The 25249-nt window shown below is 38.8% G+C and overlaps 2 protein-coding genes across 2 annotated transcripts in view; one reads left to right on the top strand and one right to left on the bottom strand.

Moving 5' to 3' along the window:
• Positions 1–25249, top strand: part of ZNF385C (zinc finger protein 385C) — a 241667-nt gene that overhangs the window by 147709 nt on the left and 68709 nt on the right. The window lies entirely within an intron of this gene.
• The window catches only part of NKIRAS2 (NFKB inhibitor interacting Ras like 2), a 113902-nt gene continuing 92481 nt past the window's right edge, over positions 3829–25249 (bottom strand). Inside the window, exon 5 of the mRNA XM_058182934.1 lies at positions 3829–3852. Coding sequence (XP_058038917.1) covers positions 3844–3852 — 9 coding nt within the window. The 3' untranslated portion in view covers positions 3829–3843. The remainder of the gene's footprint in view (positions 3853–25249) is intronic.

Raw genomic sequence — 25249 nt, 5'->3', positions numbered from 1 at the left:
ATCTCATCCATTCATTCTTAGACCAGCCTTGTGGGTCAGTTTCCCCATTCACAATATCCCATTTGGAGGTTGGTTGGATTCAGACTGTGTTGCCTGCCCACAGCCTCTTATCAACCCCATGGCTCAAAAGAAATATTACGCTGGCTATCACATGACATTTGGACTAGTGAATCAAAAGCACTGCTTTGCATTGGTCATGAAATCCACCGCTTCATAATCCTCAGTAATTAAGGCTACAACTTACAGTTGAGGTGAGCGATGAAAAAAAGCTTCAAGAGGGACTAGTCAGCATCCAGTTAAATGTTCAAATAGAAAGGTGCCTGGGAATGTTAAATAATAACAAGGTCATGTGAGATATTTTTGGGGGGTAGGGGTGGGAGTGAGGCTGTCAGCTGAAAGTTTATTTGCTCATGGAAGCACTTAGCCAGGGTTTGTTTTAGTGGGATTATGTGTTCTTTAGCTTTTGAAAAGCAAAACGGGTGGTCTCCTCTTTCTCCCTCTGCCTCTTTCCAGCCCCCCTCCTTTTTTGCCATCCAATTTCGATGTTAATTCCTCATCATTGTTTGCATGGACCTCTGCTGAGAGCAGTTACGGAGGCTAATTTTTCCATCTGTCCTGCTTGGGCCAGTGACTGGGGAAGCATGGTTGCTGTTACCTCCTTCAGGGCATTGATCAGTGGAGCGTTAAGCTTTTAATTGAGGTGTAAGTGTATCAGCTCAAGGGGGAGGTAGTGGCCGGTGGTGTAGTACAGGCTGGCTATAGCACAGCGCAGAGCTTTCAAAGAGGCAAGAGCTCTTTTGCACTCACCAGTGTTTGGGCAAATACGAAGAAGTAGCCAGCTCTGGAGAGACGCCAGCTCCATCGCTATGATTCTAGGTGAGTGCTACACAACTTACTTTCATTGCCTTCTGCTTTTGTGCCCTTTGGATTAAATGTGCATATGCCTCTTTCTCCACCCCCGCCCCACCCCCACCCTCTCTGGATGGGAATCAGCATCACTTTTATTTCAATGAGCAATCTTTTACTCCCCCATGTGTGTCTGTATATGATGTAGAGGCTTCATAGTATGAGAAGGCATAGATGTTTTCACCTGCTTTGCAATCTTGCTGAAAGACTAAGCTGGTACTCTTTGATCCTGGCAGAAGTATTTGTATAAAGGTGCAGGTGGCATCCGATAAACAATATGTCTCTAAATATGCGGAAGAAAGGGGCTCTTTCATCATTCTCAAAGCTGGGTTTGTTGCAGTTAAACCTGCTATTAAATCAAAGTATCTGCTTAAGCAGCTGAAGCAAAAGAGGGACAAAACGGACTGTTGCTGGGAAAAGGGATGTTTTATTTATTCTAGGGCTTCGGTGCCCAAAAAATGTATTTCTGCCCTGAACCTCCTTTTTATGCAATTCATGCAGCTGTGCATTACATATTGAGGGCAAAATCAAGTTGACTTTTGATTAGATTCAGCTGTCTTGTATCAGTTTCATAAATGTTCCAGCATTTCTTAAAATGTAGCTGGACAGAACCCTGAAAATCACTGGCAAACTTAAGAGACTTAATTCAAGTATAGGTGAAAATATTTACAAGAATATTTGGCATGCTTAGCTCTATTGAAAAAACTTGTAATTTTGATGCACAGGGGTGTAGGTGTTTCAATTTTGCTAAGCTATGGTTGTCAGGACTTCAATGGTATTTTTTGTATCCATTTTATAAACCTTAGATTTTTATTATTCTTTCCTTTCTCCTTCTCTTTTTTTTTTTTTGAGTTCCCTATTTTCATTCCCCGTTTCTCTGCATTAATCATTGCCTTCTTACTTTCTTGGGCCTTGAGCTGGAACCACGATAGCAGTGGAAATAGACAATTTATTTCAAAAACAGAATAGAAAAAAATGTATTTATAGATTACAGAATGAATAAAAATAATTTTAAGTGCTCTTTTAATGAAGAACATTTTATATTGGTTATAAATCAAAATAATAGCAAATATTTTACATCCAGATCAAATTTAGAAATAAACAATTCTTCCTAAAATATAGCAAATTTAGGGTAAAACAGCCCAAAGAATATTTTTAAAATATTTGGTTTTTTCAGTACAGTTTTTTTAAAAAAAGACATTCTAGAATAAGAAGCATAGGAATTTTCTCTCTATTTCCCTCCATTAATGACAGGCCAATTTTTTCTCATGAAACGAAACGGGTTGGGTCACTTTCGTTGAACTCTCTTTTTTCAAAACCCTCTATTGTAAAGAAATTGTACGTTCTAGTCTTTTCAAATCTTGATTACAAGTACCATTTATGGGGCTTTTGTCTGACTAAGACAGACTGCCGTGCTAGAGAAATCAAAAGAAAAGCTGGCAACCTCAACTATTCTTTGCGCCGGTGTTTTCTCTGCATGCTGTATGAGGAAGATTCTGCAGTATCTACTCCTGCTTCTTTTGTGGGCAGAGGCTGGGGTATTTTGGTGATGGTGATTAGAATAACGTACTGATTATTTGGCTTGGAATGAAATGCTACTCCCCCATAATTTCTGGGTATAAATGTACATTCCTATGTGCCTGGGTGCAGACGTACAACAGCAGTCTGGAAGGAGATCGAACCAGTGAAGGCAAATCATGATAAAACAGTTTGAAGACTCGAATTCCGTTTTTCCTTCTTCAGACTTCTGTGACTATGTAAGTCCATCTGAAGCAACATATTCAAGAAATACACACATACACACACCTTTCCTTATTTATTTATGGATGGACGGGATTGTTTAGTAGGCTACGGGCCAAGTATTCCTTTCATTGCTGTGAAGAAATTGTGAAATTTCAGTCCAGTTCCTTGCTATTGCTGTGAAGGTTTGAAAGGCAGCTAGACAGTTCATGGATAGTGTATGTTGTACAGGGAAAACAATACAAAACAATTACTCTGCCCCAGTCTTCCTTCTGCTTGTGCTAATTTTATATTATTAAGGACAGCCCAGTTTGGGCAAGATGTATTTTATAAGAATGTGTGATCTAAGAAACTTAGCCATCTTCATTTAGGTCCTTCAGACAGCAGAATTTTTCACTAGCAGTGGTGTAGCACATCAGTTGTCTCGCATGGATGGTTTTAATATTTTTTTTAATAATCTAAAATGTTATGTATGCTGCCTATCCCCTTCTGACATAAAATGGTCTTTTCTCATATTTCTGGAATGTATGTCCAATTCAGAAGTGATGCATCTGGAAATATTTACTTCTGTTGTATTTAGCTTTCTCTTGTTCCCTTCTTGTAGAGAAACATTTTTTTTAAAAAAAAATTAGGAATAGGTTGGGTGCAGACAAAGGCATGCTTCTTTCTTTAGCAAAATAAAAAATGAGAATACCTTTTTTTCTAAATAGATTAAAAATATTTTGCAATGATTGCAATATTATTCAGAAAGTTCCATTTGTGGTATGCAGATATTTAATGGCAAGTTGCCATTGGAACAAAGCAATCATGCTAAAATACATAGACATAATTTTCTATATAATTTTTAAACTAAAACGGTTTAGCAGTTTTCATGAGCTGTGGGATTTATCCATGGATCTGTTCTGCTAAAGGCCCAAATTATAGTTAGAATATTGTAGGAGAAGCTGCTTTCAGCAAGTCAGCCATGGAATATATATCTCTTCTCACCGTATGTATCCTGGCTGATACCCAAACAAAGCTGCAGCAGTATGCACCTAGTTTTCCATTCTCTGGATGTCATATTTGTATTCTGACATGTTCAAGAAAAACAATTTATAACGTGATGTAGTTCATGTTCTAAAAAAAGAAAAGAAGGATGGATGTATTCTAGAAAACCATTCTGAGATCCTTATGTCTGTACTTCATCCATATTTAGAATCATCCATGCTGTAGAAAAAATTCAAAGAAAGCAATGGGAAGAGCAGTAAGCATTGACATTGGTACAATGACATAATCAAACAAATGTGTATAAAATGTACATAATTTGACAATCAGCTTTAAGTTAGGATCATGGATCATAGAGTTCTGAATGTATACATGTGCTTTGCAAAATAAATGTGTTGACTTAATAATTGACCACCACCCCAAATATTTTTTTTAAATTATGCACACGACTTTCTAAGGCAACAATTTTCTTCCTTAGGCTAAATTAACCTAATAGTAAACAAAAAATACCTTCAAATTAAACTAGCAATCCTACAAATCTGAAAGGAAAATAATTTTTCTTATCAATCTAGAGACTTTTTTTTAGCAGCCTAGTGATATATATCTGTATTCCACATCAAATTGGTTACAGTCAGACTTCATGGGGGGGAAAGTGTTCTTGCACAATAAGCTTTTTTTCATTGGCCAAAGAAATGATATGGACTGCTACAAGAATGCAGGAATCAAAGTATCAGGCAAAGGTACATTATACCTACTGCATTCTCAACCCCACTTCTCTCTCTCTCTCTCTCTCTCTCTCTCTCTCTCTCTCTCTCTCTCTCTTTCTCTCTCTGTGTGGTGAAGGGAACTGTATTTCATAATTGTATTCATGTACAATGGCAACCATACAAAAACTGAAAAAAGGTGGGGTCAAGAATGCAGTAGGCAGTACTCTATCTTTGCCTGATATTTTGATTCCTGCATTCTTGCAGCTATTCTTATTTCACTCAAATTATTTCGACAGACTGTCTGGATAGATGGATGGATGGATGGATGGATGGACGGACGGACAGACAAACAGGCAATAGATACAGATTAGATATAGATATTAAATTCTTCTCATGCTTATGAGTTTTATTTTTTTTTAATCCCCAAATTCTAGTTCTGGTTGTTAAATTCTGGTACCCACTTTTCCTTCAAGTAGTCTTCAAGTTAACTCCAGCTGATTCTTCCAAGTAGTCCTGTTTTAATATTTGGCAAGTTAGCAGGTTTCCAAATAGCAGCCTCTTCAGTAATAGCCTGGTAAACTCAGTATGAGTTATTCTGAGGAAGGTATCATTCTGTGCTCAGAAACTAACTGCAGTAAAATCAAGAGTACTTATAACACTGTTGCAGCCAAAAATTGGATATTCCCATTGGGCCAGCAAAACAAATTATTATTATCTAGATTGATAAATCCTACTGAGACATACGTACAGTAAAGACACCATTGTTAAACTCTACTCTTGATGACTGCATAGACACACATCTATCCAGTTTTCCTATCAGTGATATAAAAGCAGTTTGTCATTGCCTTCTTCTGGGTTATATTTTATTATTTCTTTCCTATGGTCTTGGAATTATCTGCTAGTCTCCCAACCATATATTAACCAAGTCTCATCTTGCTTAGCTTCTGAAATGCTGCCATCTATTGAGATGATGAGCAATAAATAATGTTTAGAAATTGCAGTGGCTGGATTCACACAATATCCTAAACCAAAATTGTAAATCTTTTCTTTTTAATTACTTTATTTAATAGATTTAGATAGCTGCCGATCTCAAATAAATGACTTTAGACAGAGGACAATATTAAAAATTATAAAAAGCATATACAAGAAATATAAAACAGCATCTGAAAAAAAATATGTAAGTGATGATGAAACATTGTGCAGAAACAAGACTTGAGCTGAGACCTGAGCATACTTAGGGTCTTAGGTTCAAGCACAGAATGACATTCTCAAGACCCTTTGAAAGGCCAACAGAGATGAGACCAATCTGTTCTCTAGAGGGATGATATTCCAGAGGATGGGTGCCATGACAGAAAAGGCTCTACCATCCAAGACTTCTTAGCAGATTGCACCCAGAGTATGACCTTCCTACTGGACTGAATGGGAAAAGGAGAAATAACAGGTGAGAGATGATCTCGTAACCTAATCCCAAACCATGAAGGTCTTTAAAGGCAACCATCACCACCTTAAATTGCACTCAGATACACACTAGTAGCCAATGCAGCTCATAGAGTATTGATGTCACATATGCTGAAAAACAGGCCCTTTTGGCTGGCTGTATCATCACACTCGGCAGCAGCTGAAGTTTCTGAATGATCTTCAAGGGCAGCCCCATGTAGAGTAATCCACTTTAGAAGTTACTAGGGCTTATTGTCATAGAATCTGATTGAACTATCTCCAGATCTTTTATTCTTAGCATATTGTAATGCAGTAGCAGTACATTATTGTTCTTGTTTAAACTTTCAAATGTAATAATGAAGTAATCCATTTGGGGGGAGGGGTTCAACATTTCTGTTTTTAATTTCTGAAGAATGAATTACATTTTCCTCGACTAACAACAGTTCATTTAGTGACCGTTCAAAATTTTCACTGCGAAAAAAGTAACATTTTACACACTTACGAATGTTATAGCATTCCCATGGTCATGGGATCAAAATTCAGACGCTTGACAACTGACTCATATTTACGATGGTTGTAGTGTCCTGGGATCATGTGGTCATCTTTTGTGACCTTCTGACAAGCAAAGTCAGTGAGGAAGCCAGATTCACTTAACAATTGTGTCACTAACTTAACAACTATAATGTTGTTAATTAATTTAACAGCTATAATTAAACTATAATTTAACAACTGTGGCAAGAAAGGTCATAAAATGGGGTAAAACTCAACAAACATTAAACTTAACAACAGAAATTTTGGGGTCCATTGTGGTTGCAAGTCGAAGACTACTTGTATTATGAATGGTCACATAGTCAGCCAGAATTTAGACTGGATTTAGACTCTTAAATTCTGGCTGACTATGTGACCATTCATAATAAAAGTAGTCTTCGACTTGCAACCACAATGGACCCCAAAATTTCTGTTGTTAAGTTTAATGTTTGTTGAGTTTTACCCCATTTTATGACCTTTCTTGCCACAGTTGTCTATTGAGTCTTTTCAAAGACCTGGGATGCTAGTCAGATGTTGTTATTTGATTGTATTAAAGGTATAGCCGCATGATGTAAGCTATTCCAAATTGCCCTTTGCAATTAACTGATGGTGGCTTTGTCAAGCGGTGCCCAGATGTTTTGGGGTTGCACCCAAAGCACTAATTACTATTGGTACTTCCTTTGCTTTCTTTTACCACAGCCATTTTGCTTCTGCTGTATTTTGTGACTTTCTCCTGTTCTTTTTCTTCTGCTGTCTTCAGGTACTGCCATGGCCACTGCCCAGACATGGTTATTAAGTCTGGAGTGTGTCAGGTGCTTGCTTGTATGAATTCTAAAGTCCCAAAGCACTTTATTTCATTTTCAACTTCATTTTCTGTTACTTTGTCTATTTTGTGGTTCTACTTGTTCCTGCTTGCAGGCAAATTATATTTCCTGCAGATCTTCCAATGCACCATTGTTGCTATTATGTCATACTGTTCCTTATTTGTGGACAGTTGGGTGCATTTTCTTTTGCTGCTAACTAGTCTATGGTTTCTTTTTTTATTAGTATTATATTTATTATTTTATTTATTACTTATTAATATTTACATGACACACACTGGGCAATTTACCAATTGTTAAAAACATTTTAAAACAAGGAAATAACACAAGACAAAAGGAACAAAGGTACCAAAGTAAGATTAGATTTTCTTCGTTATTTGCTCTTCACATCCATAGGAAATTTGTTACTAATTTTAAACTTGCCCTATTTTCCCCCCCAAATCTTTATTTTTACATATACAGAGAGAGACAGAGAGAAAGAGAGCAGCAGCAAGCTCTTTCAAAATTGGTAACCTTGTGCTTTAACCCTTCTGAATCTGCCTAGCATGACCTAAATATGTGATTGATATTGGGTTGCTTTAAGTTTAGATTACCAAAGTCTGAATATGTATTTTTACTTAGTTGTATGGTAGTCTTATGGAGTCTATCTGCTCCAAAAGTACACAAATATTTAGAGTTCTTTGAGTGCACTTGATTTAGGTTGATATATCAAAGAACTTCCTCCAAAGAGTGAGAGAGGACAGGACCAATAATTAATTTGCTTTGATGTAACGGAAAAATTAATTAAATCTAAGTAAATTCAATTAATATAATTCATATTTTAACAGTTTTCCCATTCCCTTGTAGTAAAAACTGAAGAGGTTAAACGCTGCCCCAAGTCCTAAAAGGCATAAGCACTTACCCTCTGGAGCTACAGGGTAAACATCCACAATAAATATTAAAAGTATCTTTGAAATGCTTATTCCACATAGCAACCTCATTTGAGCTATTTTAGTAAATCACCCAATTTGGAGTCTTTCATTTCTTTGGGTTGGGGCCAGTGGTGGGATTCAGCCAGTTCGCACCACTTCGAGAGAACCGGTTGTTAATTTTCTGAGCAGTTTGGTGAACTGGTTGTTGAAAGAAATCATTACGGCAGAGAACTGGTTGTTAAATTATTTGAATCCCACCACTGATTGGGGCCAAAGCTGCAATTTGAAATAAACTCTAAGTTGAGCAGTTATAGCAAAAGTAATGTTTGTTTAATGTTTTTCCTTCCTTGTTTTAGTATGGGCTAGTGAAGAGATCTGTCTGCCTCGCCTCCATTTTCCCCTTATCTTCTCTTTCTGTTGGTTTTCCAGATTCTTTGAGAACAATGGCAACAAGGACTTTTGTTGAAATAGAAGTCATGTGAGTGCCATTTATTAGTCCTGATATAGAGAGCTCCAGTTTTATGTCCTGTATGTGGACACAGCTTTGTGGATTTTAAAACTGAGAAGAGAGGGAGGCTTAATTCCTTTCACTCTTGTGGCACATAAAAAATTGCCCATAATTCAAATGGAGAAATGACTGTTAAGATCAAAAAGACTTTGGTTCTGAACACATGACATCAACTTGGGTATGTTCTCCCTGATTCTTTTCATGAAATGAACTGGTGATGTTCATGCTCAGACATTTGGGAATCTAGCTCCCTGCATTCTGGGACACCTCAGAAAGCAAAATGTTTGTCTTTGCTATCAGCTCGAAAAAGTTTGGTTCACCAATTCCTTCTCCTAGATTTAACATTAGCATGGTCTTAAAATCAACAGTTCCTCCAGCTTTTCAACATGACCCAAAACCACAAATATGGGACCCAAAACCACAAATAGTAGGAGCATATGTGACTATTTCTATTAGAAAAAATGTTTTCAGTTCTGATTTAATGGCCATAAAGCAGTTTCCTCAGTTTGTAGCCATCAGGTCGTGTTGGAACCAAAATTCCTGACTTAACCAGCCAATGTGGCTAGACATATATTGCTGGGAATTTAGTTTCAGCATATCTGGAGGCTGGCAATAATCCTCAAGTGATCATCCATTAAAAAAGATACTAGCACAGAAGAAAAAATTGTCATTCAAGCTGTTGTTTATATTTGTACATTTTATACACTTGATGTTCATATGTACAACTGAGAGTAGCATAATAACTAATGTTTTGATGAATTCTATTCCTCTGCAAAAGTTTATTCAACATGTATTGGTCTTGAAGATGCCATGAGACTGTTATTTTTGTAATCAATCTTATCTGAAATGCCTAAATTTCTGGAATGTTTTGACATGTAATACCACTTGGGAGAATGATTGTTTTTTTTGTGCCTAAGCAAATAAGAAAAGGTTATTTTGTCTTTATCTTTGTGTATAGTTGTGTATATGAGAGCCAATCGAGGGAGGCTCAGGATAAGTTGCCAAAGGCCTTGGAGAAGATTAATTGCATCAGAGTTGCGTGTTATTGTTTTATGTTGGGATTTGTATGCTCATTTAATCGTTTCTCATCCTGAACATTCAAGATGGACCAGATTCTACATTTTAATAGTGATGGGCATATTTAATTTAATGAATCACACCAGTGGGGGCTTTACTTAGACACCCAAAGAGATTCTTTATTGGAAATGTTGAGTTTCTGGTTGCTCATGTTAGCTTCTTAATGAGGCATCCTCAGAAAAAGTGTTTGAGAATGAAGTTGGGTGAGCTATAAATTAAATTAAATAATATAAATGTAAATAAATAAATCCCTGGGACAGTATTAACATAAATAAGTCCCTGGGCCAAGAATTTAACTGCTAACTATTTCAATATGGACAGTTTTGCTTAGTTAAGAAAATAAAGATCAGAGGATCTGAGCAGTGGGATCCAGTATTATTGCATGTTACTAGTATTCCTTTCAACTTCTAGCAGTCTGACATAAAAGCTTTGTTTGATTTGCTTGAAGTAGTTTGTATATGTCATTCAAAATATCAGTTTAATCTACCTGTCTTTTGTCTTCCTTCTATCTAGTATCTCTTGGCTGAAACAATTTGAGAAGGTTATAATTTACAGATTAAACTCTTCCTGACTTAGAATTGTGTCCTTGATCACTGGCCCTCAAAAAAATAGGATAGTCCTTATTTTCTTATGAGTAGTCTATTATTCTTTGTCTTCCTGATCCTCACAAAAACAAATCTGTGTAAACAAAGACCAATATTGCTGCGGGACCTAGTAAAGGCAGAGCTTGAATTGGACAATTTTCTTCTTTTGAGCTTCTGAGCTTCTCTGCCCCCCCAGGTCAAGATTAAACTTGTCCCTCTGTTCTGATGGGCTCCACATTATATACTTGTCACAGAGCTGCATTCTTCAGCAGTGATAAATCAGAAGTTTGATCTGCTGGATCCAGTGAATGTTGAAAGTTTTAGAACTGTTTGAGGTTTATCAGTGGACATAAATTTCCTTCAAAACCTGGGGCACTATCCCATTGCTTCAAGAATTTCCAGGGTCTCCTATTTGTGCAGTTGAGAGTAGATCGCTCATCAATGGAGTTTGCTCCTGAATTATTAACATCAGGAATCTTAGATTTTAATGGTTTCCTAGGAATATTTACTCCAAAAGAAGAGGATCTGAAATTTTAGAGAGTTCCCAGAAAAATTAAACGGAAAAAAAATTATGTATGATTAACATTGCTTTATTGTTAAATGTTTGCCAGACAATGTGTATTTTTACCATTTTCTCAAATAGTTTTAAAAGGGGTTTTAAAAATACATCTCAAGGTACTTACCCAGGTAGCCAAGCTTCTAGCATTAAAGGCATGTTTAAAATCATTTTTCCTGCTAAGCAATTGGGCAGGTTCATAGTGGGAGAAATGTTCCTTCAGCCAAACCCTAAACCATTTCAGGCTTTAAAGATTAATACCAGTAGTTTAAATTGCTGAGTAAGCAATTAGTAGCCGATGCAAATTATTTGTATACAAGTATTATGGGGTACCAGTACTGTACATCTTTTTTCAAAGCTGCAATTTCTGGATGCTTTTCAAGTACAGTTCCATATAGACTAGTTTCCAATAGTTAAGGTAAACCAAGGTATAGATAATTTATGTAAAGTCTGATCAAATTAGAAAAGATTGAAGTTAGGACACTTACAATAGCTGTGCAAAAAATTTGCCAGAGCTATCACCTGTAAATCCATTGATAACTATGGGTCAAGAAATACCCAACTGCAAGCTGCTTCTTTCTGGGGAAGTAAAACCCTGTCCAAACAAGTTTCACTTCAATTCCCAAGGGCGGTTTTCTTCTTTCTAATAGCACTTCTATTGTCTGGATTTAATTTCAGCTTGTTCTTCCCCAACTACCTCATTATCGAGATAAGGAAATGTTCAAGGGTACTCTTTTCCTCCATGCAGGTGGCTGATAAAGATCAGTAGAGCTGGATATCATCAGCATACCGATGACATCCCACTCCAAAACTCCAAATATCTCTAAATTTTCATGAAGATTTTAACTAACAAAGAACTAGACTGAACCCTTTAGGAAGCCACCGATCAACAACCTAAAAACTAAACATTCTCCAACATATCCCTTCTGGGTACATCTGATAGGAGAGATTTGAATATTGGCTCTAGAAGTCAACCTCTACCATGTGGCCCAGAAAGACATTGTGTTGGATGGTATAAAAAAGGCGTCAAGAGATATAGGACAAGTAACTTTCTGTTTGAATCATCTATCAAGGTGACCAAATGAAATCCTGATTGGAAAAAACCCAAATAATATATTTCATCCAGATGCTTCTGTAATTTTGAGAATGGCATTGCTTGACCCTTTTGCATAAAATTAAATATTTGAGTCTGTTCTAAAAGGACTCAAGGATGACTTTTTAAATAGTGGTTGTATAATCACCTCCATTAATCAGGCAAGCTGGGGAACACAAGAGGTTTTGATCACTTTCTTTAATCTTAACATAATCAGTTGGGAGGGATGAACTAAGTAAGCATCCTATCCTCCATATACACTGTCCATGTCATCAATATCTACACATTGAATCAAATCCATATGAACATTACACAAGTCCCAGGTTTTCACAGTATGACATGCTGCAAAGCTGCATGTCCAGACTGAGGTGCATCAGACTAACTTTGTCTTGAAAGAAAAGTGGAAATTGCTCACAGCAAGTCTCTATGTTCTAACTCCCCTTGTTCAACATCTTAACGTAAAAGATGCTACCCAGCATGGAAAAGCACTGCTATCCTGTTGTGTGCATGTAAATAGAGGCAGAAAAGACCCCCTTTACTGTAGCCATTACCACAAAGTCAAGTTTCAGATGGTCCTTAGGAGGGCCCCATTATGTGTTCAGCCTGTTCCATTCCAAGAGTTCTTCCACTTACACTAAAGCCTTCTACCTATCTGCTTCATTGCTCTCAGCTTCTTGATTGTCAGACCTTCACAGTTATCCAGATCAGGAAATACACCCCACAAGAAGATTAAAACTTTTTTTCAGTAGACTACAATAACAGAATCTTTTAAATGATTGTATTTTCCCCTCCTCCCTCTTATCTCCCAGCGAATCAGGGAGAAATCACTTTCTCTGAGGCCTAAGAAGGCAGCAATGGCAAACTCCTTCTAAAAAACCTTGCCAAGAAAACAGTAGGGACTTGTTCAGGCAGTCTCCAGGAATCAAGTATGGTTGAGTGGAAGAAAAAGAAACAAGAAAGGCACTTAAGAGTGATAGTATTTGGGCCATCTCCATGGTCAGCTAAGGTTTCACAAGTATCTCTAGTGCAAAAGAGCAAACACATTTAGGACTATACAGGTTCATAAAGTACTTATTTCAGGTCATTTTAGCCAGTCCTCTACTCTTAAAAGAGTTTTATAGCAGCCACCAGTTTAAAAACGATTATTCACTTTTAGATCTAAGGCTCTGGTTAAACTAAGGCTCTATATAGATATTCCAGGAAACGCTCTGCTGCATGTAATGTGGCCAAACACCTACTGAACTTTTAAGTTCTCTAAAGCAAGGGCTCAGATCATAACTGAGTCTTTATCCCTCACTGGAGCTGTTATTTACTTTTTCTGGAAGACTGTTTCTTCAGTCAGCAATGTAGGTTATAAATATAAGTAAATAAACACAGAACACAGCCCATTCCTGAGAGTGGATGCCTTGTTTTCTAGAATCCATTCATATTCCTTCATGCTTCTGATCATGCAGATTTATATCATAGTGGTAGAACACATACCGGTACTTTTGCATGCAAAGTATACCAGCTTGTTCAGGTAAGGGCTCCTGTCAGAAACACTGAAATTTGTTTTCTGTTTGGCTTAACATTATTTAGCTAGATGGGCAAGGGTTTGACATAGAATAAGCAGTTTCCCTCGGCAAACATTTACTTCTCTTTTCCACTTTCGTCTAGAAAAAGTGTTCTTTTTCAGGAATTGGAAAAGCATCTGCACCCGATACGCTGTTTCAAAACAGCATACACTCCACATTGGAATGACAGAAAAAAGTTGGTAGTTGCTTTGGCCCATTCAGCTCACCAGAATTTCTGTGGCTAGTTCTCTGCATGACTCAGGCAGAAAGCATCTTCTGCCAGTCTGAAGCAGGCATAACCAATCTTTTTTATCTCATATGAATATCAATCATTAGACTGATCATGTATCATTATCATTATAACTCTTAGCAATCAGATTCATAAATCTTCTCCAGGGTGATTTGTCCCCAATCTGACCATTCAAGTCTTCCAACCACATACCCATTGCCACTTTAAGTGAGCGCATCCAGTTTGCTGCTGATCATTGTTATCTTTTCTATCCTTCCACTTTTCTGAACATTATAGATTTCTCAAGAGTGCTAGGTCTTTGTATAATGTATCTATAATTTTATAATTTGAATCTTGTCAATTGCCTCTCAAGTGAAAACTCTGGATTAATTTGTTCTATGATCTACATATTTGTTTTCCTGTCTTCCCAGGAGTCTTCTCCAACACTTACATTCAAAAGCATCTTTCTATCCTGCTTCTTCGAAGTCCAGCTTTTGTTTCCATACAGCATCACGACGAAAACCAAGCCTGTAGTAACAGACACATCTGAATATGTTTTCAGAGGCCTTCATCTCTACCAAATGTTAGGTCTGCAGCATGTTTCTTGACTATTGTTTCCTGTACTGTTCATATTCAATGCTAAAAAGCAGAAGCTATTCACTACTATAGTTTTTCACTGTATATTCTAAGGAAGGTTGCTGTTCCTCTTGTCATTTTATTGGACCTCTTACACTCAGTTGTCCCATTTTTTTCCCATGGTGCTCATTACTAGAGTTTGCAGATTATTTGCATTTTTACCTATTAGAATAGTGTCATCAGCATAGCGTAAATTATATGCTTTTCTTTCTCCAATTTGAAAGCCATATTCATCTTCCACTCCATTTTCCCTCAATACATATTCAGTATTTAGGAGTATACAATCTTTCAGGTTTTTTGCCAATTTGAAGTCAGTCTATTTCCCCATGTTCGATCTAGAATTTGATTTTCTGTCCTCTATATTGTATGAGAACAAACAGAAAGTTCTGGGATTCCCATTTTTCTAAGGACATTTTATAGCTCATGATCAACATGTACAAAACCATTTCTATAATCAGTGAAAATGCATTCTGAATTCTTTTTATATTCTTTGGCTTTCTTCTCTGTCTAGCACACTGAAAAAACAAGGCCTGTTGTTCCTTGGCTTTCCCTAAAATCAGTTTGAACATCTGACATTTTCTTTTCCATGTATTTTTAAATTTTATTTTAGATTATTAAAAATCCCACCTTTATTATTTTTATAAATAATTCCAGGGAGTGCACATATCTAATATTACTATCTCCTCCTATTTTCCCCATAACAACAACTCTGTCAAGTGAGTTAGGCTAGGAGAGAGAGTGGTTGGCCCAAAGCCATGTGAAAGGTGATGTAGGGCTCTGAATTGTATTGGATGAGCATAAGCATTATGTAAAAACATATATGATTTGTTTCCTTTCTTTACTATTGACATGTAGATTGACCTCTTCCAAACAATTGATCTCTGTCATTCTCCAGATTTTCTGGCATAGTTTGGTCACAGCCTTTATTGATTCTTTTTCTGTTGCTTGCCATATTTCAGAAATTTCTACTCTGTGACATTCAAAACAAATCCTGATGTTCTTGAAAATAGTAGGTTTGCCATCTGCTCCACGACACTTGACCACATCTTTGTTGTTACAAATGAAAGTCTTCCAGCTGCCCAGCTAAAGCAAACAACTATTACCTATAACACTGTATAATCAATTTGTCATCCCAACTGTCCTTCTAAAGCCAGCATTACCAATGATACTGTATGATCGATTTGATTTCTGTGAACTCCATCTGGTGATCTTTACTTATATAATACACATACACACATATATACACACACAGCTTAAAGATTGTGTTCAGTAGATAAAAATAATGGTGAGAAATAATTCTCTTGTTTCATTTTGGTTTCTAGACCATATAATCCAACTAAATTTTCCTTCTTATTATTTCCAGTGTTGGTATTTCAATCTCCAGTCGCAAGCAGCACATCATGTTTGCATGTACTGCCAATTTCAGATTAAACTTGAGTGTAAACTCATCAATCTCCTCTACTGCATCAGTGGTTGGAACAAAGACTTGAATGACCATCATATTAAAAGTCTATGTCTTGTCGGTAATTGGTTTTATTCAGTTATTGATTAAAATATACCCAAGCACTGTCATTGCTGTTTCCTTCACAGTTATGAAAGCTTTGTTATTTCTTCTATATTATTTGTGTGCTGAGTACTATATGTTCTTCTGACTGGAAGTATCCAGCTTCATTCTATTTTGCTTCTTTAATTTTAAGACTAATACATTTTATTTCATTTTTCATTCTGTTAAACTTTCCCATGCTCATGCTCTTTACATTTCATATTCCTACTGTAATTCTGTCTTTGCAGATTTGGATATTTTTTCCTGCATAACAACATAAATACCTGAACATCCCCATTTTAATCCTAATTATGTTCTAAACAGCTTTAGTACTCCAAAAGATCCTTAGCTCATCTTCAACAGCACATTGATTACTACCTAGCCTAAAAAATCTATCATCCAACACTATGGTACCAGTCACTTTATCTTATCTATCTATGAGATTTTTTGATGCTGCCTTATATAGATGCCTCTTGTTTTAGCTGGGCAGCTGGGATAACTTTCATGCCTTAGGTGACTGAGAATACTGCTTTTTGTTAGTGTTATGCCACAAAAACATTTGTTACAATGTTTGTTTAGGACAGGGGTCTGCAAACTTGGCTCTTTTAAGACTTGTGGACTTCAACTCCCAGAGTTCCTCAACCAGCAAAGCTGGCTTCAAACTGTTAGGTAGCAAAGCTGGCTGAGGAACTCTGGGAGTTGAAGTCCACAAGTCTTAAAAGAGCCAGGTTTGCAGACCCCTGGTTTAGGATGTCACCATGGTCTACATATTACTTCAGTGTCTTCAGGTTTTAGTCAGGAGAATATCGGTAGCAGTCAAACGTTAACATTTGTTAACATTTATACTATATGCACTGGCTTGCACCCCACCTGTCTCCCACCTTCAAGTTTACTCTAAACAAGACAGTGATCCTCCCACGAACTTTTACTTGGGAGGTGCATTGCAGTTCTGTATACTGGCGTAGATTCAAAGGGCATTTGCTGTCGTTATATTTCTTTTTAAATATATTCCACTTCTTTCCTCTATCCAGTTTGGGGTATCAATTTTCTTACCTGAAGGCTAGATTATAGTCTTTGCCTGTTTTGTTTTCAAAACATGGTGCTTTCAACTTTCTTCTGTGGTGTTCTCCTAATCCCTATCTCCTGTGCCTTTTTCTTTCCTTAGCTACAATCTCCAGGAAGCACTTCATATTTGTATATATTCCTTAGTGCCCTAGAAGATTCAAATTCTTGTTTTTTGATTCCAGGATAGATAATGCAGACCTTTTGGACAGTTTGGTAGGCGGGTTTACACAACAGAGTTTCCTATTACATTTTTGTCCGTTGGAATTAGAAACAGATTAACTGACGCTCAAGAAAGAAGGAAGCAGATATTTTCAAAACTGTAAGCACTCCTAGGTAAGCCAGACAGGAAACACAACAAGATGAACTAATTCTATTTTATTGTAAGGTTACATTAACAGAAACTTGCAAGTCTGAAAGTACAAACCTCCTGACTCCATTTTTAGCTGCTTGATCCATTAGGATGGATCCTTCCTAAATGTCTTTCTCTGACTGTTAAGCCACTGGGAGTTCCTTCCTCTCTTGTCTGTTTGTTGTCTAGGGAGCACCTCTTCTCTTCTTTCCCCAAGGGCATTCACACAATCCATTATAAAAACAAATAAATAACATAGAACTCTAAAAAATATATTTGAAAGTAATTGGTAAAACCTGGAAAAACCTTTGCCCTCTTTCCAAATTTTCCTTTGGTTATGAATTTAATTTTTTTCAGGAAGGAAAAGTTATAACTTTTCCCGTTCCCCGGATGGTCAAGACCCTCAGAGCCTGGGCCTTCGTCTTATGTTATGCAACACACGGTCCGTGGCCAATAAGGCCCCCCTAATACACGATCTTATCCAGGGTGGCGCCGCGGATCTTATAGGCGTTACGGAGACCTGGTTGGGCACTGAAGGGGGCGTGCCCCTGGTCGAAATGTGCCCACCGGGTTTCCGTGCATTCCATCAGCCGAGGGCCCAGGGTAGGGGTGGGGGGGTGGCGGTTGCTATTAAAGAGAGTCTAGAGCCGAGGGAGACCACTGTACCTCAGATCGCCGGGTGTGAATCCCTCTTTGTGAGATGGGGTCATAGGTGTCAGATGGGCTTGCTGGTCACGTACCTGGCTCCTTGCTGCGTGACAGCTGCCCTGCCCGAGCTCCTGGAGGTGCTTGCCGGGGTGGCAGTGGAGACCCCCAGACTTTTAGTCATGGGGGACTTTAACTTGCCATCTGCCGGCTTGTCATCGACAGTGGCTCGGGAGTTCATGGCTTCCATGACGGCCTTGGACCTGACTCAAGTAGTGGATGGCCCCACTCACATCGGGGGTGGCACTCTGGATCTTATTTTTATCTCTGGTCAGTGGTTGAAGGATCTGGATTTGAGAGATGTAGTCATAGAACCTTTGTCATGGTCAGATCACTCTCTCCTTCGCCTGGACTTTCTGACCGCCACTCAACACCGCAGGGAGACGGAACCACAACGTTGGTTCCGTCCCAGGCGCCTGATGGACCCGGAGAGGTTCCGGACGGAGCTTGGGCCACTTCCTGAGGGTCTGGCTCACGGCACGGCAGAGGAACTAGCCGCAGCCTGGCAACGGGCTGCGGTTGGGGCTTTAGACCGTGTCGTGCCTCTGCGGCCTCTGACCCGGCGCAGATCCCAACTGGCTCCTTGGTTCTCCGAGGAGCTGAGGGGGATGAAACGCCGGAGAAGACGCCTAGAGAGCTCTTGGAGGTCTAGCCGTTTAGAGGCTGATCGGACACTAGTTAGGTCCTATACTAGGACCTACCTGGTGGCACTGAGGGAAGCGAGGCGTTGCTACGCCTCCTCCCTCATTGCGTCGGCAGATAACCGCCCAGCCGCCCTGTTTCGGGTGACCCGTTCCCTCCTTCACCAGGGGGAGCGGGATGACCCGTTGCAGGGACGTGCTGAGGAGTTTAACGGTTATCTATACGATAAAATCGTTCAGCCTCGAGAGGGTCTGGACAAAAATGGCGACGATTCAGATGAGGCGTCTGAGGGTGGTCTTGGTGACATTTTCTGGGATGAGTTTGACCCTGTGGCTCCCGAGGACATGGACAGGTTGTTGGGTAGGCTGAATGCCACCACGTGTTTACTGGACCCGTGCCCCTCCTGGCTGGTGCTGGCCACTCAGGAGGTGACACGAGGCTGGCTCCAGGCGATTACGAGTGCCTCCTTGTTGGAGGGAGTCTTTCCGGCCGCCTTGAAAGAGGCGGTGGTGAGGCCCCTCCTCAAGAAGCCCTCCCTGGACCCGGCTGTTTTAGGTAATTATCGTCCGGTCTCCAACCTTCGCTTTGCGGCGAAGGTTGTAGAGAGTATGGTGGCATATCAGTTTCCCCTGCACCTGGATGAAACTGTCTATCTAGACCCGTTCCAGTCCAGTTTCCGGCCCGGCTACAGCACGGAGACGGCTTTGGTCGCGTTGGTGGATGATCTCTGGAGGGCCAGGGATAGGGGTTGTTCCTCTGTCCTGGTCCTATTAGACCTCTCAGCGGCTTTCAATACCATCGACCATGGTATCCTGCTGCGCCGGTTGGAGGGATTGGGAGTGGGAGGCACCGTTTATCGGTGGTTCTCCTCCTATCTCTCCGACCGGTCGCAGACGGTGTTGACAGGGGGGCAGAGGTCGGCCCCGAGGCACCTCACTTGTGGGGTGCCGCAGGGGTTGATTCTCTCGCCCCTTCTGTTCAACATCTATATGAAGCCGCTGGGTGAGATCATCAGTGGCTTCGGTGTGAGGTACCAGCTGTACGCTGATGACACCCAGCTGTACTTTTCCACACCGGGCCACCCCAATGAAGCTATCGAAGTGCTGTCCCGGTGTTTGGAAGCCGTACGGGTCTGGATGGGGAGAAACAGGCTCAAGCTCAATCCTTCCAAGACAGAGTGGCTGTGGATCCCGGTACAGTCAGCTGAGTCCTCGGCTGACTGTTGGGGGCGAGTCACTGGCCCCGATGGAGAGGGTGCGCAATCTGGGCGTTCTCCTGGATGAACGGCTGTCTTTTGAAGACCATTTGACGGCCGTCTCCAGGAGAGCTTTCCACCAGGTTCGCCTGGTGCGCCAGTTGCGCCCCTTTCTAGACCGGGATGCCTTATGCACGGTCACCACGCCTCGTGACGCCTCGCCTGGATTACTGCAATGCTCTCTACATGGGGCTCCTTGAGGGGCATCCGGAGGCTTCAGTTAGTCGAGAATGCGGCTGCGCGGGTGATAGAGGGAGCCCCTCGTGGCTCCCGTGTTACACCTATCCTGCGCAGACTGCACTGGCTACCTGTGGCCTTCCGGGTGCGCTTCAAGGTGCTGGTGACAATCTTTAAAGCGCTCCATGGCATAGGGCCGGGCTATTTACGGGACCGCCTACTGCTACCAAATACCTCCCACCGACCCGTGCGCTCTCACAGAGAGGGACTCCTCAGGGTGCCGTCAGCTAGGCAGTGCCGTCTGGCGACACCCAGGGGAAGGGCCTTCTCTGTGGGGGCTCCCACCCTCTGGAACGAACTCCCTCCAGGACTTCGTCAACTTCCGGATCTCCGAACCTTTCGTCGCGAGCTTAAAACACACTTATTCATCTGCGCGGGACTGGATTAGATTTTAAAGTTATGGGTTTTAAGGGTTTTTTATTATTTATACTATTTTAAATTTGGGCAATAGAATAAGTTTTTTAATTGTTGTTCTTAATCTGTATTTATATGTATTTTAACTGCCTGTGAACCGCCCTGAGTCCTTAGGGAGATAGGGCGGTATATAAATTTGAAAAATAAAATAAATAAAATAAATAAATAAATATTGCATTTTGGATCAGAACAGAGACTTAATGTCTTCCTCTCTCTAGAAAACCAGTTTTCCCCCCTCACTCTTCTGTGAGTAGACTTATACACACCAAACTCTGTATGTTCCTTTCAGTGTGAATGTTTTGTAAATTGAATACATTTGTAAATGTTGATCCATCTATTTTCAAAGATCAAAAGAATGGAAGAAAATGTAAGACAAAACTCTCCATAAGTAACTGATAATTTTTCAGTCCATATTTTTATTTATGTATATAGCAACATAGATGTGTTGCTTGGCTGCTGTTATTCAGCAGTTCAACTGATGATTCAATAGTATGAGCTAGTGGGGCACCAGTATAACCACTTATATCCCCAATCTGCTTTGTGAGGAAGGACTTCCCATTTTATTCTCTAAGGAGGTGTCTTATTTTCCATTTTTGGGGAAGGAATTATGTGACTATTTTTATATGTGATTTCTGCCGTGAGTAGGGGTGCGATGGCCTAGCGAATAAAAACACTTAGCTTGTCAGCTGGAAAGCTGACAGTCCAGGTTCAAGGCCTGAGTACCATGCAATGGGGTGAGTTCCCATTTCTGCCCCAGCTCCTGCCTACCTAACAGTTTGAAAGATTGCAAATATGAATAGATAAATAGATACCACTTTGGTCGGAAGGTAACAGCGTTCTGTGCACCTTGGCACATAGTCTTACTGGCTACATGACCATGGACAGCACTGGTTCCCTGGCTAAGAAACAGAAATGAGCATGTCCAGTCGGACATGACTGGACAGGGGAAACCTTAACTGTTACGAGATTATATGCTCAAAAATGGAAGGACGCTGATATATCTATAATGGAGGAATTGCTAATATAGATGATGGAAGTAATGGAAATTGCAAAATTAGCTTGTTTGCTTAGAGAAAGTTCAACTGTTACAGAATTTCAGAAGAAATAATGGCAGTTTGAAGACAACTCCCTAAAAAGTGGAATTGACAACAATAGCGAAAAACGAAGATCTAGTGAGTAGACCGGTTCTTCTGAACCTTTCTAGACAAAAAGAGGACAGGAGATCACCCTCATGCACTCTGAACAGTTTTTCCTCATAAGGAGACTGCAATACAGTACTCAGCAGGTTTTGAGCACTAGGAAATGACAAGAATAGCCATCTTGATCAAAACTGTAATAGCACTTTTTAAGGAACACTTCACAAAGTTCCTTTTCTAACTACATTCAGAAATTGTTTGTTAATTGCTTTTAAGCTATTAGGGATCAACAAGTCTATAAATGCTGGTGAATCTACCTTCAATCCTTAATGAAGAAAAAAAATAATCGTAAATATTTTTTTAAAAAAATAACAAAAAGCTAAATATGACTTTAATCTTAGAAAATTATAAATGGATTAAGGGTACAGATAATCTTGGAATAAGTTTTTAAAATTAATTATAAAGAATCCTTCCTGTGGGAAATAGAATTATTTGCACTTTTGCAAGACAAAATAAAGATAAGTAGTTTTGAAAATTGAACACTAGAGGGAACTAAAGATTGTAATTAAAGGAGAAAAATACAAAATCTGATTAACAGGTAATTAAAAATGATGGAAAACATAATATTGAGAATACTGAATATTATGAGGCTATGAGAATGACAGAAAAGGATGTCTCACTGGAAATTCAGAAATATATAAAATATTGATATTTTAAAAATTAAAAGAGAAATAAAATAACAAACCAAATGAATGACCAAGATCTTTTTTATATTGTATTTACAAAAGAGAATTCTGTAAGGGTTGGGTTCTGTAAGGGTTCTGTAAAAAAAGACAAAAAAGAAATAAAAAGAAATCAAATTCTATGAGATTATTTGAAAGGACTAAAGATTAAGACTGTTAGAAGGAAGGAATATAAAGTTAGTTTAATTGATCAAGATTAAAATAAGATATATCATTATTTCTGGTAGCCCTTAATAGACTTTCTGCTGATGCTGAGATTTTAAAAATGATGCTTTATGGATTTGCCTATAGTTTAGAGATGCAATATAGGATAAAGAGATCATTGGTTGTACATTAGGAGGAGGTAAAAAAATTCAAAACTTGTTTATGCTTGTTTGACAAAGGTTGGAAGTCATTTTTTATGTACTTCTGTTCTCTTTGTTTGTAATCTTACCTTTTTTTCCTTTCAGTTTTCTGTTTTTCTTATCTGCGCATTTCACTCTTTCTACTCTTCTTTCTTTTACTTTGTATTAAATTCTACTATAGTCATTAAAATCTTTAATTATATTTACTAGTGACTGGATACCCTTTAAGGACTTGTGCTGAAAAAAGGAAAACAATGGACATGACTGAAATTAAAAAGCGTAGGTTAAGGAAAAAGGAAATTATGATGTAAGCTTAGTGAGAAAGTTTAAATTATAACTGTTTTTATGATTGTTGTTAAAAAGATTAGAAATCACTTTATTCAATCTCTTATATTTCTTTTTTTATTTTCTTTGGAGAGGTTGTTCTAAACTTGAAGTGGCCATAGGCAAAATATCTTCTTTTGGGCTAATTCCAATACTATATTGGAGATTATGTGGGAAAAATTAAATTGCAAGTAACTTTCTGATGCTTTTTAGAGAGCCCATGTTGGTAGTAATTCTAGGTGATATTTTGGAGGCTGCCTAAGAATGTTGGATCTTCAGCGCCAGGCTTACCCAAATGTAACTTCTTCATTATATTTAACGTTATGCAAAAAAGTGAGCTGGAAGTTGCATATAACTATCAGGATTAAAAGGCTTTGATTGTCTTCTTCACAAAATTGTCTAATTTTCACTCAAAACCTCTGCATTTTGCAATCTAACTAATTAAATCATACTTAAAAATTGACTGTCTAGCTTCTTGAAAACCTATATAGAAATGGAAGCCCTCCAGTGTCTATTAAAAAGGTAAAGGTTCCCGTCGCACATACGTGCTAGTCATTGCCGATTCTAGGGGGCAGTGCTCATCTCCGTTTCAAAGCCGAAGAGCCAGCGCTGTCCGAAGACGTCTCCGTGGTCATGTGGCCGGCATGACTCAACGCCAAAGGCGCACGGAACGCTGTTACCTTCCCTCCAAGGTGGTCCCTATTTTTTCTACTTGCATCTTTAGGTACTTTCAAAACTGCTAGGTTGGCAGAAGCTGGGACAAGTAACGGGAGCTCACCCCGTTACACGGCAGCACTAGGGATTCGAACCGCTGAGCTGCCAACCTTTCGATCAACAAGCTCAATGTCCTAGCCCCTGAGCCACTGTGTCCCCATCCAGTGTCTATTAGCAGACTATTATTCCATTATTGTTTAAATCAGAAAGTTATGTTCTTATATTTTTGTTAGAATAGAATTTTTTTGGCTGTGTGATTGGACACACAAGGAATTTGTGTTGGTGCATATGCTCTCAGTGTACATAAAAGAAAAGATATGTTCATCTAGAATCATAAGGTACAATACTTAATGATAGTCATAGGCTACAAATAAGCAATCAGGAAACAATATTAATATAAATCGTAAGGATATAAGCAACAAAGTTACAGTCATAAGTGGAAGGAGATGAGTGCTGGGAACGATGAGAAGATTAATAGTAGTGCAGATTTAGTAAATAGTTTGACATTGTTGAGGGAATTATTTGTTTAGCCGAGTGATGGTGTTCGGGAAGAAACTGTTCTTGTGTCTAGTTGTTCTGGTGTGCAGTGCTCTGTAGTGTCATTTTGAGGGTAGGAGGGTATTTTAAATGAAATTTGAATAGGTTCATTTTATACCCATAATTTCTGATCCTGGTTTTAAATGGCAATGGAAAATGTGGTCAATGGAAAGTAGGATTTGATTGTTCACCATATGTAAATTTGAAAAATGTTTTGTTTTCAGGGAAATGGTAACATAAAATTGTCCAAACAGGTGAAAAAATAAGACACTGAAGGAAAATATCTTTTGTTTAAGCCTATACCAGAAGAGTTTGCCAAACCTATAACAATTCATAGGCTCTACGGAGTTCTGGATTTGAAGGCCAAAATATGCTTCATAGAGCACTAAGAGATTTGGGCTAGGGAGTTGTAGACAGGTGGTGCATGAACACCTCAGGGCACTCTGAGTACACTGGTTTTGGATTCACACCTGAAACCTTTGTCCTGGAGTTTTTCTTGTCTGCTTTTTTTTCTTTTGGCTCCTTTTGTGGGTTGGAGCCTCCTTTTAAGAATGATGAATCTATCACAGCTTTCAAATGGAGCTGTCAGTATTTTTGAATAGAGTGGCCCTTTATTTCAAGGAAATAACATGCTTCTGGATAATCCAAATAATTATTCCAAAATCTATATTAGGACAATATCTTAATTAGGGCAATTCAAGGTCATTAAATAATGTACAATTTTGCATTTTCTAAAACTTCATCAGGCAAGAAGATAGACAAAGCCAAAAAAATAAGCAGATACAGGAGAAAGGAATTTATGTGTTACAAATTTGACTCATTCTCTCCATCTCAAAATTGGGCTCTTAATCTTCAGAATTGGTAACTGGAGCTGTCTGATAGCAGCGGAAAAGAGAATCAGAGGTTTGATCCTTCAGCCCACTTGGATATGTACGTGTGTTCATGTGTCTATGTCTGTGCGTGTGATAGAA

This window comes from Ahaetulla prasina, chromosome 4 (genome assembly GCF_028640845.1).
Source record: "Ahaetulla prasina isolate Xishuangbanna chromosome 4, ASM2864084v1, whole genome shotgun sequence".
NCBI classification, from domain to species: domain Eukaryota; kingdom Metazoa; phylum Chordata; class Lepidosauria; order Squamata; family Colubridae; genus Ahaetulla; species Ahaetulla prasina.
The sequence above is the reverse complement of the archived record's forward strand: the minus strand, read 5'-3'. Positions and strand labels throughout refer to the sequence as shown.